Raw genomic sequence first — 19,024 nt, forward strand, 5'->3', positions numbered from 1 at the left:
AAAAATCTCTGCCAAGGAGCAGGATCCAGAGAAACAGCATTTGCTGCAAAACACCCTAGAATACCCAGCATTTTTGCATGTGTTGTAACAGGCCAACGGAAATTCTGGCTAAAACTCCAACTTCAAGCCAAGGTGCATTGTAAAGAAACAAGAATTGGTTCATTTGAAGTTTAATTAGTATGTTTCGCCAATGGAACAAGCTAAAGCACACATAGCCATTACCATCTGCAATCTCAGCTTCGATCCCAAGAAAACAACCCCAGAAGTGATGTCTATGGTCAAGAAAAGAAACTTTCAAGAGACTCTAATGAGCAGAACATTCACTCAGGCAGAGGCTCATGCTGAGACACGGTCAAACACAAATACAAAAAGCCATCAAAGTGGGGGCTCCTGAGGCAAGCTCCTTCACTGTACAGGCTATGGAGTTGGTGCAAGTGTGCCCCCCTCTCCCCTGACGAGGGCTGAATAGACACAGGAACCACAGAAAGGGAGCAGACACCTCCCCTGGCCCAACATCGCCTCCGGCCCCTATCTCTGATCAGAGAGAAATAGAGGCTTAGCAATTTTAGATGGGAAACAGTACTTCCGTGAAGAAGGGAGAAAGAGAATTTCAGACCAAAGGCTGAAATAAAAAATCATGGATGGCTAAGCAGGCAGTGAGACAAAGCAGGCAATGGTGCTGGTATTGCTAGGACTTCCCTGGAGGGAGACGTGACAGGTGAAAGGAAGTTCCTTTCACTGAACTGGGTATGATCTGTGTTCGCAGTGGTGGGGGAGCACTTGGGTTAGGGCAAATGAGATTCAGGTTCAGCTCTAGGAAGAGATTCCAAGTGAAGTTATAAAGATCTGGAAGGTGGGTAAGTGTTTCCTTCCCCATCCTCAGGGAGGTCGTTTCCCTAGCAAACATCTTTTGCTGGGTGGTGACATCCCCCTCAGTTTCCCCTTGCCTCCCACACAGTCTGGGAAGAAAAGGATACCAGACACCCTGAGGTACACAGGGACAGCCTGAAAACACAGGGGAGCAATACTTCAGGGGCAGTTCAAGATGGGTAGGCAGGTTAAGGGCAACCTCCTTCTGTAAGGTCTCCAGGCCACAGAGGCCACCTTCTTCCTGCCTGGGACCTTCATGACCAGGGCGAGGTGCCTGTCTGATCTGCAGCACTTCAGGGAGGGCACGAGTGCGACAGGCATTTGGTGACAGGCTCCAGGGGCCCTTCGTCCAGCCCTCAGTGGCTCAATACTCCCTCAGTGACAAGAGAGAAAAGAGCCCTAGTGGAAAGGAACTGAGAAGCCACTTCTATCACAGGACCAAGGATGGCTGGTCCTGACTGTCCTTCCTGGGGTACAAGGAGCAGTGGCTACTCTTCCAAGCAACCTGTAGGGTGTGGCTGGCCCTTCTTAACTTGGGGAACTTTGGATGGGATTCAAGGGGCTCAAGAAGACCCTAGGCGAACTGACTCTGCTCTTGGAAGAGACTAAAGGAGAATTTGAATCTGTCCAGGGGGTGAGGGAAAATGTCTGGGCATGGTCCTTCCACAGCCACCAGCTCATTCCATTCCAGGAACCAAGGCAGGCTCCTGACAGGTAAACCAGCATGAGAAAGAGGGAGCGGAGTGAGTAGAGGTGGTTGCAGAGCAAATAGGGGACGCTTGGGCGTTTCTGATGGAGAGGACAAGGAAATCTGATGAAAACTAAGCCAGCTAAACCAGAAACACCAGCTCCAAGTGACCAAACCGCCTCTTCCAGCAAGGATGCCTCTGGGGAAACCAGCCTCCTTTAGGAACCTCTGCAGAGTCTTAGGGTACAGGGGACACGCCCACAGGGCCAGACCTTGGAGTTTCTGGAGAACTGGCCATCAGCATCAACCCTCCCCTGAATGAAGCCCCCTGAAGGACCTTGGGAGGAAAAACAAAGAGGGAACAAAGGAGACCTTATCAGATAGAGGTTCCCCACAAAGACCAAGCCCAGAAAGTGCACTTCATGCTGACAGACACTCAGCCGATATCCTGATAGGTGGGAGGAAGAAGGGGTCCTTGGGGCACCCAGGGCCATTTGAGTTTTCTGGAGTTGTGAGCCAAGAGCTTAGGCTGGGATGGAGTGGAAGTGGGAAGGGGACAGCCAAGTCTTGGGCAGAGAGGAGAGTAGGTTAAGCAGTGCCCTGGGCTATAGCCAGAAATGGGGGCACTTTGTTCTTCCAAACCTACTTCTAAAGAGGCTAGGAGGCACCTACCAATGCACCAAATAAAAGGGAAGGAGGCCTGTGCTCTGGAGGCGGCATGACCTTGAGTGGAAATGTGAGGAGAGGAGCTCAGGGCCCAGACAAAGGCAAAGAACACACAGAGCAGCAAAGGCCTTTAGGTCTGGGGCTCAGGAAGTCCTCTGCCCGCCATTTTCCTTCCCTCCGCTCTACATGGGGCCACTCAGGAATGGGGGCTAGGGAGTGGGTGGGGGGACAGAAGCCAGAGGTAGAAAGTGTGAGGTAGGGGTGTGTATGTGTGTGTATGTGTGTGTGTGGTGGGAGAATGGCCAAAGTTGGTTTCTTTCGTCTCCTTCCACCTTATTACCCCCTGCCCCTCACTCTCTCCTAAGGCCTGTCTTAATAAATAAGTCTTGGTTTACCTGTACTGGTTAGTGGTGGGTAAAGTCTTTATTAGCATTTTACTAAACTTAGCTAAATAAAATAAGTAAATAAATAAACAAGTGGAATCTTTGCTCACTTGTGTGTAATTCTTACCAGGCATCCTTTGTATTAAAGCATCTATGTGGTCTATAAGCTCTCCCCTGTCAGGTACTGCCCCTTCCTCCTTGAGTTTTGCGGGTGCTGCCCCTTTCTTCCCGGCTTCCCCAGTCATGGGATCTGGCCTCTCAGAGGCTGGAGGAGGGGGTGCCAGGCCCGGGATCCAGCTTGGAAAAGTTCCCGTGAGGGCTCAGCTGGAGGTCTCCCTGGGGCCTAGGGGGATTTCCAACCGGCCATGCTCATTCCTTACTCTCCCCATGAGACACTTGTCTACCTAAGCTGGGTGGGGTAGAAAGAATTCAGTGGGAAAGAGGAGTTCTGCACTGGCTATTCGGGAAAGAAGGCAACCTGACCCCCTTCCCTGTTGCCAAGGGACCCACTGGCCCTGAGGCGGCCTTCCAACTAGGCTAGCCTCTTTCAGGAGGCTCCCAATAAAGTGCCCTGGAGTTCCAGGGCCTCCTCCCTGCTCCCTGTGCCACTTCCCCGTCCCGCAGCGCCTCTCCTGAGCTGCACTCTTGTCTCAGCGACTCCCTCACCCCGCTCGCGGATACACACTCACACAGGGACTGGGGTTCCCCTTGGCCTGAACGCTGGGCATCGGCTGCCAGCTGAAGGCCAGGAGATCAAGCCCAGGAAGGTTGAAGGGTGGCCCACAACTGTTTGCGAGCGCGGGGACCATGGCCCCCAGGACAGCCAGGGTGAGACATTATGCAGGGCTGATCCCTAGAGCAGCACCCGAAAGAGAAAGCCGTCCAGACCCAGGGCTCAGGGACAGGAGAACCGCTCGCGGGGGATCCTCAGCCTCCTGGCACGCTGGGAGATACTCCCGGCTGTGTCCGGCTGAACCACCCATCCTTGCCCACTAGCGCGCCATCGAGCTCGTGGAGCTGTCGAGCCAGCCTCGGGTCGCTGTTCCACCTGCTCGGAACCGGCTAGGAGCTCGGCAGCTCGCATTCGGCGCGTAGACCCTGCATGGGGCCAGCAGCCCCTCGCCTCCCCGCACCCCCTGGGATGCTTGCGTCCCTTGGTCTCCGCCGCTGGGCCAGGGCGCTCTGAAAAGGGGCGCACGGACCACGTGGGGGCCGAGCTTTACCTCGATTGGAGTGGCTCAGGGTGGACGACTGGGAAGACTTGGACTTCTGCCGCTTGACGGTCATCATCACCTGCTCCTGCACGCGCTGCCTGCCAGACGTGCCTGTTTTCATCTTTTGGTCCGACGGCAAAGCCAAAGTGGAGTTGTCCTGGTCCTGGAAGCATTCGTACGCCAAGGCGGTCTTGAGCGGCGAGTGGTTCATGGTGGCGGGAGGCGGGAGGCGCGCGGCCGGGGCCTGGGAGAGCAGAGAGGCGAGGCGAGGTGCGGTGCAGCGGGCGGGCGGTAACGTGCTCTTCTCGCTCTCAGCAGCTCCCTACGGCCATAGAGTGCGTGGTCCGCGTGAGGGCTCCCAGCAGCTGCTCCTGGCGCTTCCACCCTGGTTCGTCCCTCTTTGGCAGTGGCGAGGCCCGCCCTCCGTCAGACAGGATATACCACCCCTGCCCTGCACCACCCACTCCACCTGGCCGCGCGCTGCTGCCGCTCAGACGCGGAGCTGCAGGGCACTGCTGCTGCGGAGCCAGCGCTCTTGGGGGCAGGGCTACGAGTCCCCCGTGTGGGACACTGGGCGCCTTCCTGCTCGCTCTTTTTTTCTCTCCCTTTCCTCTCCCCATGAGCAAGAAACGTCGCAAGCCTTGAGGCCCCAGGGAGACGCCCCTCTGTCCTGTTCTGCCGGCTCACTGAGAAAGCATGTGTTCAGCTCAGGAACCGAGGGAGACCTCTCTCTAGGAAAAAACGAGACTTTCTTGACCAGGCTGCCCGGGAGAGCCAGGCGTCCATCTCCCTCTGTACTGCGGTCATGGCAGAGACCAGCCCTGGCGGTGGAGGGTCCCGGGCTGATGGCAGAACCATAGCTCTTGCTCCAAAGGAGTGCTCCATCTTATGGGGGCAACCCAGTCTACTCTAAAGCAGTTTCCTCTGAAGCAAGTGGGGTAGGGGCAGGAAGGCCACACCAAGGAGCAGACTTGAGATATCAGACCACACAGTGGGTGTGCCTTGGTGAAACTGGTGGGTATTTGTTGTTCATGAGCATACCCCAGTAAAACACCGCGTGAACAGCGGATCCTCTCTGAGACTCCACTATAGCCTCTGAAACAATGCCTGGCACAAGTAATATTAGGTACTCAATAAAAGATATTTTTAAATAGGTGAATACATGAATGCTAGTTAATTTAAGGTAAATTAAATCTAACTTGGATCCTAACCAGATCCTCACTGAAAAATTGAAAAGCTGCTTTATCCTGAAACTCCACTCTGGACTTACTATTTTGGGACCACTGTGTGCATTCCCCATGCACACTCACACCGCTGGGGACACATGTGCAGTGAAGCTTCATTCATGTAGCATCCTCTTCAGGCATGGAGGGAGCCCACATCAGTGAATCTGGTGTGTAACAGGAACCGAGTGCTTTTTTTTTCTTTTTTTTAAGTATTTACTTTGATGGAAATCTTTCTGAAAGGTATCGCATTCTGCTTTGCCTCCTAAAGCAAACAACACTGAACATATTTGCTGTACTTCTTGATGCCCTGAGTTTCACATTCTGGACATCCATTACTGAACTGTGTAGTTGTGCAGTCCAGTCAGCTTCTTAGTTTTGGGGCCTCCACCAGCTGTGTGACACTATCACAGCCGTCACTCTTGCTGTCATTTCAGGTTGCTGTTCACAGCTCACATGCTTTACTTTTAGTTTGCTCTTCTAATCTACAGAGGAAAGGGCAATCAGAAATCTATTCTTTTTGGGAATTTTATGTCGAGGAAGGATCAAGAAGACTGAATGACTGTCTCAGGGACCACATGAAGGTCACTCACGCACTTCCTGAGATGTGGGTGTTACATGCTGGGAGCAACTTTCCCAAGGAAGGTATTCCTAGTAGCAATTTCCAGAGCAGAGTGTTGTAAAACAGACTGTAGTTTCTAATAGAAACAATTTTATTATTGAGGGCTCTGTTCCTAAGAACTTATCCTCAAGTAAACCAGAGATGTGACCAAAAATATGTCATAGATGTGTACAAAACAGCTGTAGACCTCTATTATCATTTGATATTGTAAGATTCTGCTTCCAGCCATAGACCACCATGACTGGATAGAGCCTTGGACTTCATCCAGCCAAGCACCGCATTTCAGTGATGAGGAGAGGAGACAGTTTGCTTGCAATGCCCCAGTTAATTTGTGGCAAAGCCTGCATCCTAACCAGGCCTTGTGACTCCTGGCACAGTGTTCGTTCCACCACATCATCCAGCTTCCCTTATAAAAGTCCTATAAAATGGACATTAAAACACAGTGCATACCGATTATATAAGGGCCCCAATGTACTATAAAGTATACACGGCAGCATATAAAAATACAATTCCATTGTATCACACATTTGGCCTATCTAAAACCTAATATGCTAGCCATAATAAATGTTAATTACATCTTTAAATAATGATAATTTTCCTATTCTAGGATACAGAAGGGCCCTGAAGGAGGGGATTAGAGTAGCTCATCTTCCTATAAAAGGCAAGTCTGTGGAAGCTGAACTGATTATCTTTAAAATCATTTTCAGGTATGAAGTTCAGTTTTTCTAGCTACTTCTCTACTATGTTAATAGACATTATTTTGACATATTGATAGCAATAGCCAACATTTACTATGCTCCTCCAAATACCATGCCTACCAACCAGGCATGATTCTGAGCCCTGTACATGAACCACATCATTTGAATCCTTACAATGACCTTATGAGGTGGGCATCATCACCCTTCTTTTTCAGATGAGGAAACTGAGGCTCCATGAGGCCACCCAGCTGGTAATGGGAAGAGACAAGGCAACCGCAATCCAGAGCTGGACACTCAGTGGTAGTGCCAGGCTGCCTCCTTGAGATTTCCCTGTGACAAGCAGATCCTTCTCTGAATGGGTCTTTTAACAGCATCTATTCCCATCACAGGGCATGAAAGTCAGGCCAACTGGGTTCCCGATCTAGTTGTGTCACTAACTAGCTTCATGTTAGACAAGTGCCTTCCTCTGTCCCTCGCAGCAATCTGCAAAGAGGGGGTAAACTTAATGGCTCCTAAACTCCACTCTAGCCTTAACACTCTATAATTCTGATGTCAAATGTGGGAATTTGTAGGGCAGGACATCTTGAATCAGGCCCTTCGGACAGAAGAGGAGAGGAAAGGGCAGTCAGGTTATGCATTCTGGGCCACGGTGAGGGAGACATACTCAGGCTGGGAGGATTGGTTTGGGGCTCGGGTGTATGGTTTTGAGTCAGCAGGCCAACGCTATTTCCATCATCACTCTCTCTCTTCTGCCTGCCTGAGCCCCACCCTATGTGGGGCCTGTCTCAGAAATCAACCAGCAAGGACACTAACACTCCTAAAGTGAAAAGTGAAGAAAAGATGGCAAGGAGGCACAGTCGCATGATCCCAGCTCTGAAATGGCATGCTTTCAGTTGACTGTCAGAACATATATTTAGATGGTAAAATTCTAATGGATATGGGTTAATTTCGGCTTGGAAGGTGTTGGGGGTAATCAGGGGGAAGCTTCCTGAAAGAAGTTAATTTTGACTTGATTCTGAAATAAGATGAGTATATTTTTATCCTCAAAGGAGTGAGTATGAATGGGCTTCTAATTCTCTTTGCTGCCTGCCCTAGAGCATTTAAGTGTGACCCAGATTTCACTTTCAACATTCTGGCTCCCAGACGTCACATCCTGTCATCTCTATGTTCATTAAAAAGTGAAATATGAGTTCATTTATTCAACAAGTATCTGCTATGTGGCAGACCCTGTCCCAGGTACCAAGGATACAATGGTGAGGAGGGCAAAGTTCCTGCTCTTATAGAACTTACTTTTTTTTGAGACAGAGGCTCACTCTGTCACTCTCGCTCTGTGCAGTGGTACGATCTTGACTCACTGCAACCTCCGCCTCCCTGGTTCAAGCAATTCTCCTGCCTCAGTCTCCCAAGTAGCTGGGATTACAGGTGTGTACCACCATGCCAGGCTAATTTTTGTATTTTTAGTAGAGACAGGCTTTCACCGTGTTGATCAGGCTGGTCTCCAACTCTTGACCTCAGGTGATCCACCCACCTCGGCCTCCCAGAGTGCTGGAATTGCAGGCGTGAGCCACTGTGCCTGGCCTAGAGCTTATTTTCTACAGGAGAGAAGGAGAAGGTTGGGCCAGGGGTGGGTGGGGGCTGGCCCAAGGAAGGCTGAGAGGAGGTCTCTGGGGCTCCTGCGGCCTCTAAGAGTGTCTGGGCTGAATCTTCTCCCTCCTCAGTTTCCAGCCCTCCAGGTGAGGGGACCACCTCTAGCTGAGCCCCTCACTGATGCAAACACCCCAGGGGTGTGGAAGAGGTAGGCTTTCTTCCTGGATCCCTGGGCTTGCCGGGTGAACCCATCTTCTTCAGCCCAGTGCCTCTGCAACGGGACTTCCTGGACAGTGGCCATGGGACCAGCTCCCTGTTGTGAAAGTTTTTCTGGATGACATCCTTTGGCCAGTTAGCAGACTCCTCAATGGCTGCTCAACTCAGGAATCTTATAACATTCCCTGATGAACTCATACTGCCCCCCTCCCTAGTGTCTAAATCGCCTCTGTCTTTTCTCCTGCATTATTTTGTTTTCATCCTAGCACTCACCCCATGGAGTCACCTGCCCCTTACCTTTGCATCTTTGCCGTTCCCTCTGTGTGGAGCACTGTCAGTCAGTCACTTAAATATGTATTGAGTGCTGAAAGGGGCTAGACACCATGTCAATCCTGGGGATACAATGATGAAAAAGACCAGATCTTGCTCTCATGGGGTGTATGTTCTAAAGAAGTAGATAAAGAGTTGATTTGTAAATAATTGCAAATTATATTAAATGCTATGAAACAAACAATGAGCGGTTTAGGGACTGCAGAGACGGACAGCTTTAGCCACGGTGGCCAGAGTGTGACAGGCTGAGACTTGAAGAATGAGAGGTAGCTGCCCATCTCAGAAGTGGGGGAAGGGGCTCTGAGCAGAGGGAATGGTGAGTGTACAATCCATGAACCTGGCATGTCTTCAGAACAGACAAACCAGGGAGACCGGGCAGGTGGGCGCAAGATGGGCAGGCAGGCAGCGCTGTCCTGTAAAGCTTTCTTCAATTATGAAAATGTTCCATCTCTGTGCCCATTATTTAAATCAGTTCAAATGGTGTAAAGGAAACATTCAGTTCCTTAAATATACCAGCCTCATTTTAAGAGCTTGATAGCTACATGTTGCTAGTGGTCACTATATTGGCCAGTGCAGGATCATGCTGGAGCTTGGAAACTTCTGTCTGGGGGTTGAATTTTATTCTAAGAGTAATGACAGGCCACTGATAAGTCTTAAACAAGGGGGTGACAAGCCCCTCCCACCTCCTGCCTTCTTGCCACTTGTCAATCCTATCTATCCGTGTGGAGGAATCTCCAAACCAAATTCAAGAACCCCCTCCTGGGGACCGTTGTGCCTGGTGCCAATTGTGTTATAGCCCTCGGCCACTTTGTCGCACTCACATGTCCATAAGACCTGGAGCAGGCTGAGGGAGGGGATGTGTGCTTTTCATTTCTGTTTCCTCTGTTCACACTGGTACACATCAGGTGCTCAATAAATGTTTTTGTTAAACTAAAGCCACCATCTTGCTCTGGAGCAAGCCCATGTTGCAGAACTTTCCCAGGTCTCTGGAGTGATCTGGGCTCAGGGCACCCTGGCCAAGCTTTTGCTGTTCTTAAGGCCAGTTTCCATTAAGACTGCTGTCTTCAACTCCTGCCAGTAGGGATGCCTTCAGGAACAATCCCACTGGGCTTCCATGAGAGCACAGAAAACCTGACCTTCTCACTTCTCAAGGGAAATTTACATCAGGATGTAAGAATTCATTCAACCCCCTGCCCTGTCCTGGGCATCTCAGAAAAAATCAATCCAGGAAATCATCTTCACAAGGATCTGGACAAACAATGCCTCATAGAAACCCTGTGATGACTCCTTCTGGAATCCCAGACCCTCGCGGCCCTCAGAGTACCAGGGCAAGAATGGACCAGACTCCCTGCCTGACTCCTGGTGTGATATATGCCACTGCAGGTACCAGACTGCAAGGCATTATGCTTGGAAGTGCACAGAGAGGCTTCCAGCCATGGACAGGGAAATGGGGGCTACTGGGGCAGGGGCGGGAACAGTAGAGGCCTCTCTCCCAGCCCTTTGGCAAGCACCCCAATGAGAGGATCTGGGCATGTGACCATGAGTCTCCTATCCATGAGGACAGGGGCGAAAAGGCTGGCCTGTGCCCATTCACACTAACCCAGCTCTGCTCTGGAAGGAGCTGAGGGGTACGTGCTGGCAGTGGGAGGAGAGAGACAGCAGAAAGGCTGGTTACAGAGGCCCAGAAAGGAGGGTTTGGATGAGTCTAAGGCGTGCTGGGCTAGGCCAGCTAAGGGGCGAGGCCAGGGTGTGTACCTAGGGCTCCTCCACACACCACAACTCTCTCAGAGCTGCCCTTCTGGTCTCTCTGGGTGGGGTGGGTGGGGTGGAGGTGATGAATAACAGCAAGGACCCAGCCCCGTGCTGACTGGCTGCTGTCAGCACTAGATTTGCCCTGGATCCCGCCCCTCTGCCAACCCAAATTCTAGTTCTGTCTCCCAACACTGGCTTGCTGGGGGCCTGCCTCTCTATCCACCCTGTCCCCTTGGCCAGCAATGCTGTTTTGTGGCCCCCTGAAAGGATGAGAGCCCCAGGCCTTGGCCACAGCCTCAGGATCCTGCTCAGTCCCCAGCTCTCTCTGGGACCAAAAGCCATTTCACATAGACTCCAAAGTGTGCCCAATGGCACAGACCAGGAAAATAAGAACAGAGACTTTGGGCCGGGTTTGGTGGCTCACGCCTGTAGTCCCAGCACTTTGGGAGGCTGAGGCAGGTGGATCACGAGGTCAGGAGATCGAAACCATCCTGGCCAACATGGTGAAACCCTGTCTCTACTAAAAAAATGTACAAAAATTAGCTGGGCATGGTGGCGCATGCCTGTAATCCCAGCTACTCGGGAGGCCAAGGCAGGAGAATGGCTTGAATCTGGGAGGCGGAGGTTGCAGTGAGCCAAGATCGCGCCACTGCACTCCAGCTTGGCGACAGAGCAAGACTCTGTCTCAAAACAAAACAAAACAAAACAAAACAAAACAAAACAAAACAAAACAAAAAACAACAGGGGCTTTGGGGTCAATAGACCAAGCCGGGCACCCCAGCTTTGCCGCTGCTAGCTGGGTGACCTGAAATGCTCTAGCCTCTCTGTATCTCAGTTTCCTCCACTGTAACATTAGATTAGTAACACCCACCTCACAGAAGCGTTATGACCATCAATGGGTATTATACATAAAATGCCTAACACAGTGTTTGATATACTGTAGGTGCCTAATAAAGATGCAGGACTTCTTCCTTCCTCTGGCAGCACCGCCTAGCCTCCTATCTAACTGCCCTCTCTCCCACACTCTCCCCTTTTGACATATTTTCCAGGGCCAAATTCCCAGCTCATGCCCTTCCTTCCTAGTCTCAGGGTCTTCAAGCATTCCTCCTTCCCCTGGGAGCGGGGCCATACCCCTCTCCGGGTTCCACTCACAGCCTCTCTCCTACAGCCCCTGCCTCCCATTCTCTCCCCATCCAGTTGCAACTGTGGCTCTGCCATTAGTACACTTGGAGACTTCAGAACTGCAGAGGTGGAAGGGGCCTCAGAGCCCATCCCTTTGAGCCCCTGCATTTGTCAGAAGAGGCAGCTGAGTACAGAGAGGCATAGTGATGTGGTCTTGCAAAGTCCTGGTTGTCTGGGTCCTACTTCCCCCACACGGGGACCCGGGTTCCCTCCTCCTTCCTTGGCAGGTGGATGGGGGAGGGAGCTTGGTGACAAGTTTGAGCTTTAAAAGGGAAGTCAAGGCCGGAGAGGCATCCCAGAGGCAGTTCTTGTAAGTGCTGCTCCCGCTGCCCTGTGCTGGAGGCATCGCTGGTATTTGGGAGGTGGAGCAGCAGCACAGGGAAAGGCCGTGGGAGCCACAGAGCTGGCATCAGCATGGGGTGTGTGGCAGAGCGCTGAGCAGCCCCTGTGCTCACTCTTTCTTTCAGTCTCATAGTCACGGGCCCAGCCCCAACCCCAGCCCTGTACAGCCTCGATGATAATTTCATGAGTCACCCACCCTTGCCTGCAGACAGGGCAGCCACACCCAGGGCAGCTGGCACCCTAGCGAGGGTTTCTGCTGTGAGCTGCTGGGCAGGCAGCCTGCCAGGCCACGGACGGCCACTGATGGGGAGACAAGATGCTCCAGTGCCTCGGGCCAGGCCAGGAACCTGCTAAGTGGCAGATCCTCCCGTCTGCATTGCCCCATTGCTATGGCCAGGGCCTCCTGCGGAAAGCCTCTGCCAGGTGCCTTCTTATTAGCATTGCCAATAACAAGCAACGGACCTGGCACCTGCCCCATCTGTGTTCAGTAAGGCCCTGGGCTTCAGGCTGCTACCAAAGGGTTGGAGTCTCCCTCTGACCGGGCCTGAGTCAGGAGCCATGGGTCACTTGCGGCCCTCTCTGCCAGACACAGCTGTGACTTCATCGCTGCCCCTTTGAATCCCATCACAGCTCTGCCCTTTGAAGCCCAAATCAAATGCCCTCATCTCCCCCACAACCCTCCCAGAAGTCCCCAGCTGGGGGTGGCCCCTCCTTCCTTGAGCTCTTAGAGGGAACTGTGCCTCCTTTGCCACTTAACGCATCATGCTAAGTGATTAGGTGCACTGTGGGTTCTTGGCTTCAGCAGCAGACCCGCCACAGTGCTCTGAATATCAGAATGGCTCAACAAATGTCTATGCAGTTGATCCACGTTCCACTTACATATTCTATTCTAACATGACTGGGACCAGATGCCTCTCTCGGCACCTTTCTCTTCCCGTTCCCCCCTCACTCTTTCCAGGCTGTATCATCCTACTGGAGGCTGTCTCCCAGGCCTTGACTTTAGGCCCTGCTAGGGTTGGGGCTGGGCTTGGACCCATTTTGACGAAGAGCCCTCAAGGAATTGGGGGGTTCCATGACACTCTGACCTCCCAGTCATCTCCAGTTTCAGCACTCCACGGTTCACCGCAGCTGGGAAGGGAGCATGGTAGGGGGCACAGCAGCCTGGGCAGAGCCTGGGAGAGCTGGCAAGAGCCCCTCTCCTGGTTTCCAAAGAGGTCTTGTGATAGCGCTTTGTGTTGGCCATTCCTAGCCCTTGACTGGCCTGCTCTGAGAGTCCCTTTTGTCCAAGAAAGACCCTGGGTGACTTCTATCATGCACTGTTCTGTACCCCACTCCACTCTACTGTCTTAGAAGCTGATCAGTCAAACAGGGATCACTGAGATTGGATTGATAAGAGAGGTCAGCTCATCAGCTCAGGGCTCTCCTGATGAATCTGACCCCCAACTTAGGCCAAAGATGCCTGCCTCACCGCTCTCAGCTCCAGAACTCAGGCTGGGAGTATCAGGGGCCAGGGGTTGGGAAGAGTGGGCAATGTAATAGTTGAGACAGAATTTGGGGGCCTTCTAGGAGGCTTTGAATACTGGAGACCACTGAAACTGGGAAGGTGAGTTTGTAGTCCATGGAAAATAGTTCTGTTTTTACTGCTGCAAAGGAAAATCATATGCTGACTCCCAAAAACAGTCAGGACTTTGAGGGTTCCTTGCTGGTTTCGATGATTTTGCCTTTACTTTCAACTTTTTGGACACAGGACTTTGATAATGCTTCAAATATATCTGGTCCTTTAGTCTACCAAGTGGTTTCTGGTCCTTTATCTCCTGGAACCTACCCATCTATTCCTTGAGAACTGTGGTCATTCTGTTATCTTCCCATTGTAAGGATGAGGGGACTGAGGCTCAGAGAGGGTGTGTGGCTTGTCCAAAGTCACCGCTGTTTAGTGGCAAAGCTGGGCCTCAAAGGTGCTTCCTAGTCTCCAAACCCACTGCTTTTCCTCCATGCGGCACCGTATGTGCCACAAAACATTTCCGGGCTGGAGACAGCTGCTGTGAAATGCAGTCTTCAGGGACACTTGATTCTTATGAATGCTGCTAACCAAAAAAGATATGTCCATGTCCTAACTCCTAAAACCTGTGACCATGACCGTACTGGGAAAAGGGTCTTTGCAGATGTCATTAAGGGAAGGATCTTGAGTTGAGATTATCCTGGATTTAGAGCAGGCCCCCAATCCAATGGCAGGAGTCCTTCCAAGAGAAAGGTAGAAGCAGACTGGAGACACTGAGAAGAAGGCCACGTGAAGATAGAGGCAGTCTTATGGGGTTATGCTGCCACAGCCAAGGAATGCCCAGAGCCTCCAGAAGAAACTAACCAGGCAGATACCTTGATTTTGGACTACTGGCTTCCAGCACTGCGAGCGAATACATTTCTGTTGTTTTAAGACACTAAGTTGGTGCTAATTTCTGCAGCAGTCCTAGGAAATTAATAGTGACAGTAATCCTGAAACTCTCCCAGTCATGGAGCATGAGCTGTCAGTCTCTCAGCAAACCCTCTCAGCATGTGGCCTGATGTGTGTGTGAGATTCGTGAATGGCTTGGGGGGCAGTACCAGAGTGACATCGTCCCTCAGCAATGGTCCATGTGAGGACCAGCTGGCTCCTGCTCAGCCTGAATGGCCAATATCTTGCTCCTCTGCCCTGCTCCCTACAGCACCCATCTTTACGTCTAGTTTCACTCCACACCAAGAAAAGAATGATGCCCCAATGGCCCTGGGAAAAGTGAAGCGGCCATGGACGACGTCACTGTTCCTCCAGGAGGAATTTATGAAGCCAGTTACGCCTCTGCCAGGAAGTTGGTGGGGGGGCAGCCTCTAACAACTGCCAGACTCTCAGCCCTGGCGGCTGTCATCTTCATACTTCCCCACTTAATGGGATGTCTTGAGGTAGTCAAAGGCAACACAGCCACAATTAAACATAACAAGAAAACATAATGGGACTTTGTCTTTCTATGGGGCCTTTCATTCTGAGAGCTCAGGTAGTTTTATGAGCCTTGGGAGGCCCCCTGTTACTCCCTTTACAGAAGCGTAAACTGAGGTACTGCACAGGAAGAGTGCCAGAACGGGGCTCTGTTCAAGTTATTAATCACTGCTACTGACCAAGAGCTTAATTCTGAGAGTCCATCTAGCTCCCTTGATGGTCAGGGCCACTAGGCTTCAACAGGAAGCTTAGCTTTTTTTTTTTTTTCTTCAGAAAGTTCTCAATATTTGTGGTGTCTTCTTAGAGATGGTCAGAATGGGGCTCAGAGAGCCTGCCCAGCCTGATGGGGGTGGAGGATTGATGGGGCAGAAGGTGGGTATTGAGGCAGAAAAAGCATTGCACTAGGAGTCCTTCGTACCTTACTCTAGCTGGGACCAAGCAGAGTTATGGGCCTGAGTTGGCTACCAACTTGCTGTATGGCTTTGGACAAGTAAGTTGCCCTCTCTGGTTTCAGTTTCCTTGCTTGTAAAATGAGGGGATTGGACGCTCTAAGTCAGTACTTCTCAAATCTTAATGTTCATCGAATCACCTAGGAATCTTGTTAAAATGCAACTTCTGATTCAGCAGGTCTGGGGCGGGGCCTAAGACTCTGCATTTCCAGCAAGCTCCCAGGCGCTGTTGATGCTGCAGGTCCTCTGACCACACTTAGAACAAGTCTCAGGACTCGACCATGAGCTGTAAAATGCCATCGTCTCATCATCTCCACTTCCTCAGGGGTGCTGTTTGGAAAATAAACGGGCTAATATGGGTAAGAGCACTTTATAAGCTATAAAGTCCTTACAAATATGTTTTTTAAAAAGATCACCAATATATGATTAAGACCTGATATTTGGTGGCAAACGACTTGGTTCTGGAGCGTGGTCTTGGTGAGCCTGTGACGTGGGGGTAATAAAACCGACCTCATGGGCTTGTTTATGAGGACTAAATAAAGCAGGATCATTGAGAGCCATAACGGAACAGCAGATCTTATACACGAAGACACTCAGTGGTCATTCTTCCTCTTAACAAAGGTCCCACGTGCAGGATAGGAACCCATCAGCAGGAAGAGGATGCCTTTACCCTTACCTGCTTTTGTCCCTCCCATACTGGAGTTCACCTGCTGGGTTGTGACATAATGGCCACTTGGTCTCCAAGATCCCTCAAGGTCCCCCTCAAGCTCCTCCACTTTCCTACTGTCCTATAGGCTGGACCAGCAGCTCGTTCTGCCCAAGTACCCTGATTGTGCCTGGGTCCTCCACTTGGAGCTGCTGCAGAATCTGTGAACACAGCTCCAAGGGAGCATAGCCATCTTCCCACCCCATCTCCACCCTCACTGCTCCTGAAGATGCCCTGACTGGGTGAGGAGGGAGGCTACCTGTCAGGGGCAATGTGCATTTCCTTTTTCTTGGGAAACTGCTTGCCGCTTGAATGTGCTTGGGGTTTGGCAGAGCAGTCAGTCTCCAATGAAGTAAGCTTGTGGGCGCAGCCTCCCACCCCCATTCCAGGCCTTGGCAACAATGGGGACTCCTCCAAGCACTGGCTTTTCCTTTTCCCACCCCTGTCTCAGCATCCCACCCTTTCTCCTAGCATGAGCCACTTGCAGGGTGAACACTGTGACACCAGAAGCAGCAGTGTGCAGCCTTCTGGAGAAAATTTCAAGTGTAGACTCTCTCCCAACCCGTGGCAGTGAAGTCTGGTTATGTCTAAACAGAACAATTACCCTAATTGCTGTTTGTGCTAATTATACTGTCATCATTGGTCCGAGGATAGGATAGGCATTACTCACCCCACCTGGCCAAGGAACAGCAGCCTGCTGCAGGCCAGATCCCAAGCCACTGGAGAGGGAGGACCCAGAATGCAGCTCAGATGGCCCTTGGATGCCAGCCAAGTTCTGTTTGAGCCTAAGTCTACCATGCACCATTCTCCAGGCTTTAAGGGTCTCTGACCATGACTAGAAGATCTCTCGGTTTCTAGTTATCGTATAGGTTTATGGATGCACAAAGTTTACATAATATACTTAAGTGTGCAAAAATAAAAAAAAGGAAATTACTTTCTTGTCTATACCCAACTCTACTGAACTCACAGGCCCCCTTTCTGATGATGGTGGTGAATCGATAGTAGAAAGCAAACCGAACTTGCCCACTGTAGGAAACTGGGATTATTTATAGGAACCTCTTGGATTCATTCACAGTGATTTGGGTATATAGTCAATTCAGAACTGCCTATAGGATTGTCCTTGCCCATCTAAAGGGGCTTCTCCACTCATCCACCCCCATGCCTCCTGCCCCAAATGCACACTCACAGTTTTGGGAGAGTGGGGTCTGCCCACTGCCCTCTGCCCTCCGTTTTCAGAGCCTTCTGCTATGTCTGAAGTCTGGGCCAGACCCCACCCCATCTCCATGCTCGCTGGTCCTGAAGATGCCCCGAGTCCTTGTTGTGACAAGAACTCCATCCCGGCCTGGGTGTGCCACCCTGCAGCCTCCTGGTTGTTTCCTGCCCCATCACTGAATCCCTGGCAAATCTGCCAGTCAGCACTTTTAGTCTCTTGTGCAGCTTCCTCAGGGGCACGCTGGACCTTCTAGATGTCCTGCATGCCTCCTGAAGGCCACAGGCAGCAGGGGACAAGAGCTCAGGACCATCTCCCTAGGCACCACTATTGGTCATTTGTAATCAGTTGCCCTGTCCCTTTTTGGAGTCTAGTGGCTTCATGGGGACCACTAGACTTTTCTGAGAGCCTAGCAATTTTCTAGGTCTATATCCTTAGAACCTAGGAGCAAGGTCCCTGCACCTGAGTCTCCCACCAAACCTCTTTTGGTGTTTCTACCCCTAACAATACTTTCCTCCTCTTGCCGTGAACCTGGTAGTAGGGGAGGAGGTCAAGAAACTCATGTCCGATCCCTTTATCCTCACCCCACAGCCTCTCCTGTCCCCTCTCCCAGGTTACAAAAGGGTTTTCTCCTTCTTCCTGCTGGGTGGAAGCTTCTTTCCCCTCTTCTATATCCTTTCTTAACAATAAGCCTCCTGGCTTAGCCTAATCACAGAAAACTTCAGGGAAAGGAAGAAAAAAATCTGGATTACAACAGGAGAGATTTGAAAATCATCAACTACATTGTACAGAAAACCCAGCAACCTGGGGTAGAGGAACGAGCTGGGACTTGGAGCCAGAAGGACTGGTTTCTTTCCCAGCACTGCTCCTTTCCTAGCTCCACCTTTTCAGAAAGCGTGTACCCTGGTATTCAGGAGCCATGACAGTGACATGGACCTTTAGGGGTCCAGCTCACCTAAACTGCTCCGAACAGTAACCATGAATACGGAATCGAGACTGTGTGGGAATGAGCCTCTCTGGGTAGCGGGCAGCCTATTTGTCTACCATGTTGTCTGGCATACAGGGAACCCTGCTTCAGAAAGAGAGAATGAAGCAGAGTCACAGAGAGAAAGGAAGAGACAAGTGAGTCTTGGCAGATGTCCAGCCCCTGATTCTCACTCGGGTGGCCTTGCAGCATCCTGGTGTTTGGGCCCATGATAACTAATAGTAGACTTTTTGAGCAAGGGAGGGGCCTAGTCCCTGGGGAGTAAAAACAATGACAGCACCCCGTTTACCAGGTAATTCCACGCAGCCTGGCTCTCAAGATCAGACATGGCCTCCTGGCTGCCAGCCAATGTCCACCCTCTCCCAGATGCTGCCTGTGGACACTTCCCTATGGACAAAGCATCTGTGAATAATGACTCATCCTGGACCCAGATGTGGGAGTGCCATGGTACGAGGGAGTCTGGCAGTGATGGGAAGAAGAGCCAGATGGCCTGTCAGCCTCTTCCCATCGTAGGATCTGGTTCTGGGGGATGGCTCTGCCTTGGCGTCGGGTCAAAGCAGAGGAGATTAGCTCTCCACCACCCTCCTTCCCTGCAGCAGCAGCTGCTGAGGCAGCTGGATCAGGATTCTGCGACAAGGACGAGCTTATCCCAGACAGGGCACGCTGCCACGTCGAGGGTCCAAGGCCAGCAGACAGAGCGGAGTGGTGCAGGATCCCTGCAGCCTGCTGGACACAGTCCCCTGCTGTGAGAAGACTGGCCATGTCCACATACTCCTCCAGACCAGTTTCTTGTCACTAGTCAGCCCTCTTCATTCCAGTCAATGATTCTCAAACTACAGAGCGTGAGAATCATCTGGCAGTACTTCTTCTAAAAGGGACATTTCAGGAAGCCACCCAGGTCTAGGCTGGGGCACAGGAATACGAACTTTTAAGGAC

The 19,024-nt window shown here is 51.4% G+C and overlaps 1 protein-coding gene across 2 annotated transcripts in view; it reads right to left on the reverse strand.

Moving 5' to 3' along the window:
• The window catches only part of PKP1 (plakophilin 1), a 43,639-nt gene extending 39,433 nt beyond the window's left edge, over window positions 1–4,206 (reverse strand). For both annotated transcript variants that reach the window (XM_007988988.3, XM_073011423.1), the window contains exon 1: window positions 3,831–4,206. In XM_007988988.3, coding sequence (XP_007987179.2) covers window positions 3,831–4,032 — 202 coding nt within the window. In that variant the 5' untranslated portion in view covers window positions 4,033–4,206. The remainder of the gene's footprint in view (window positions 1–3,830) is intronic.
• Between the last annotated feature and the right edge of the window lie 14,818 nt (window positions 4,207–19,024).

This window comes from Chlorocebus sabaeus, chromosome 25 (assembly GCF_047675955.1).
Source record: "Chlorocebus sabaeus isolate Y175 chromosome 25, mChlSab1.0.hap1, whole genome shotgun sequence".
Classification (NCBI taxonomy): Eukaryota; Metazoa; Chordata; class Mammalia; order Primates; family Cercopithecidae; genus Chlorocebus; species Chlorocebus sabaeus.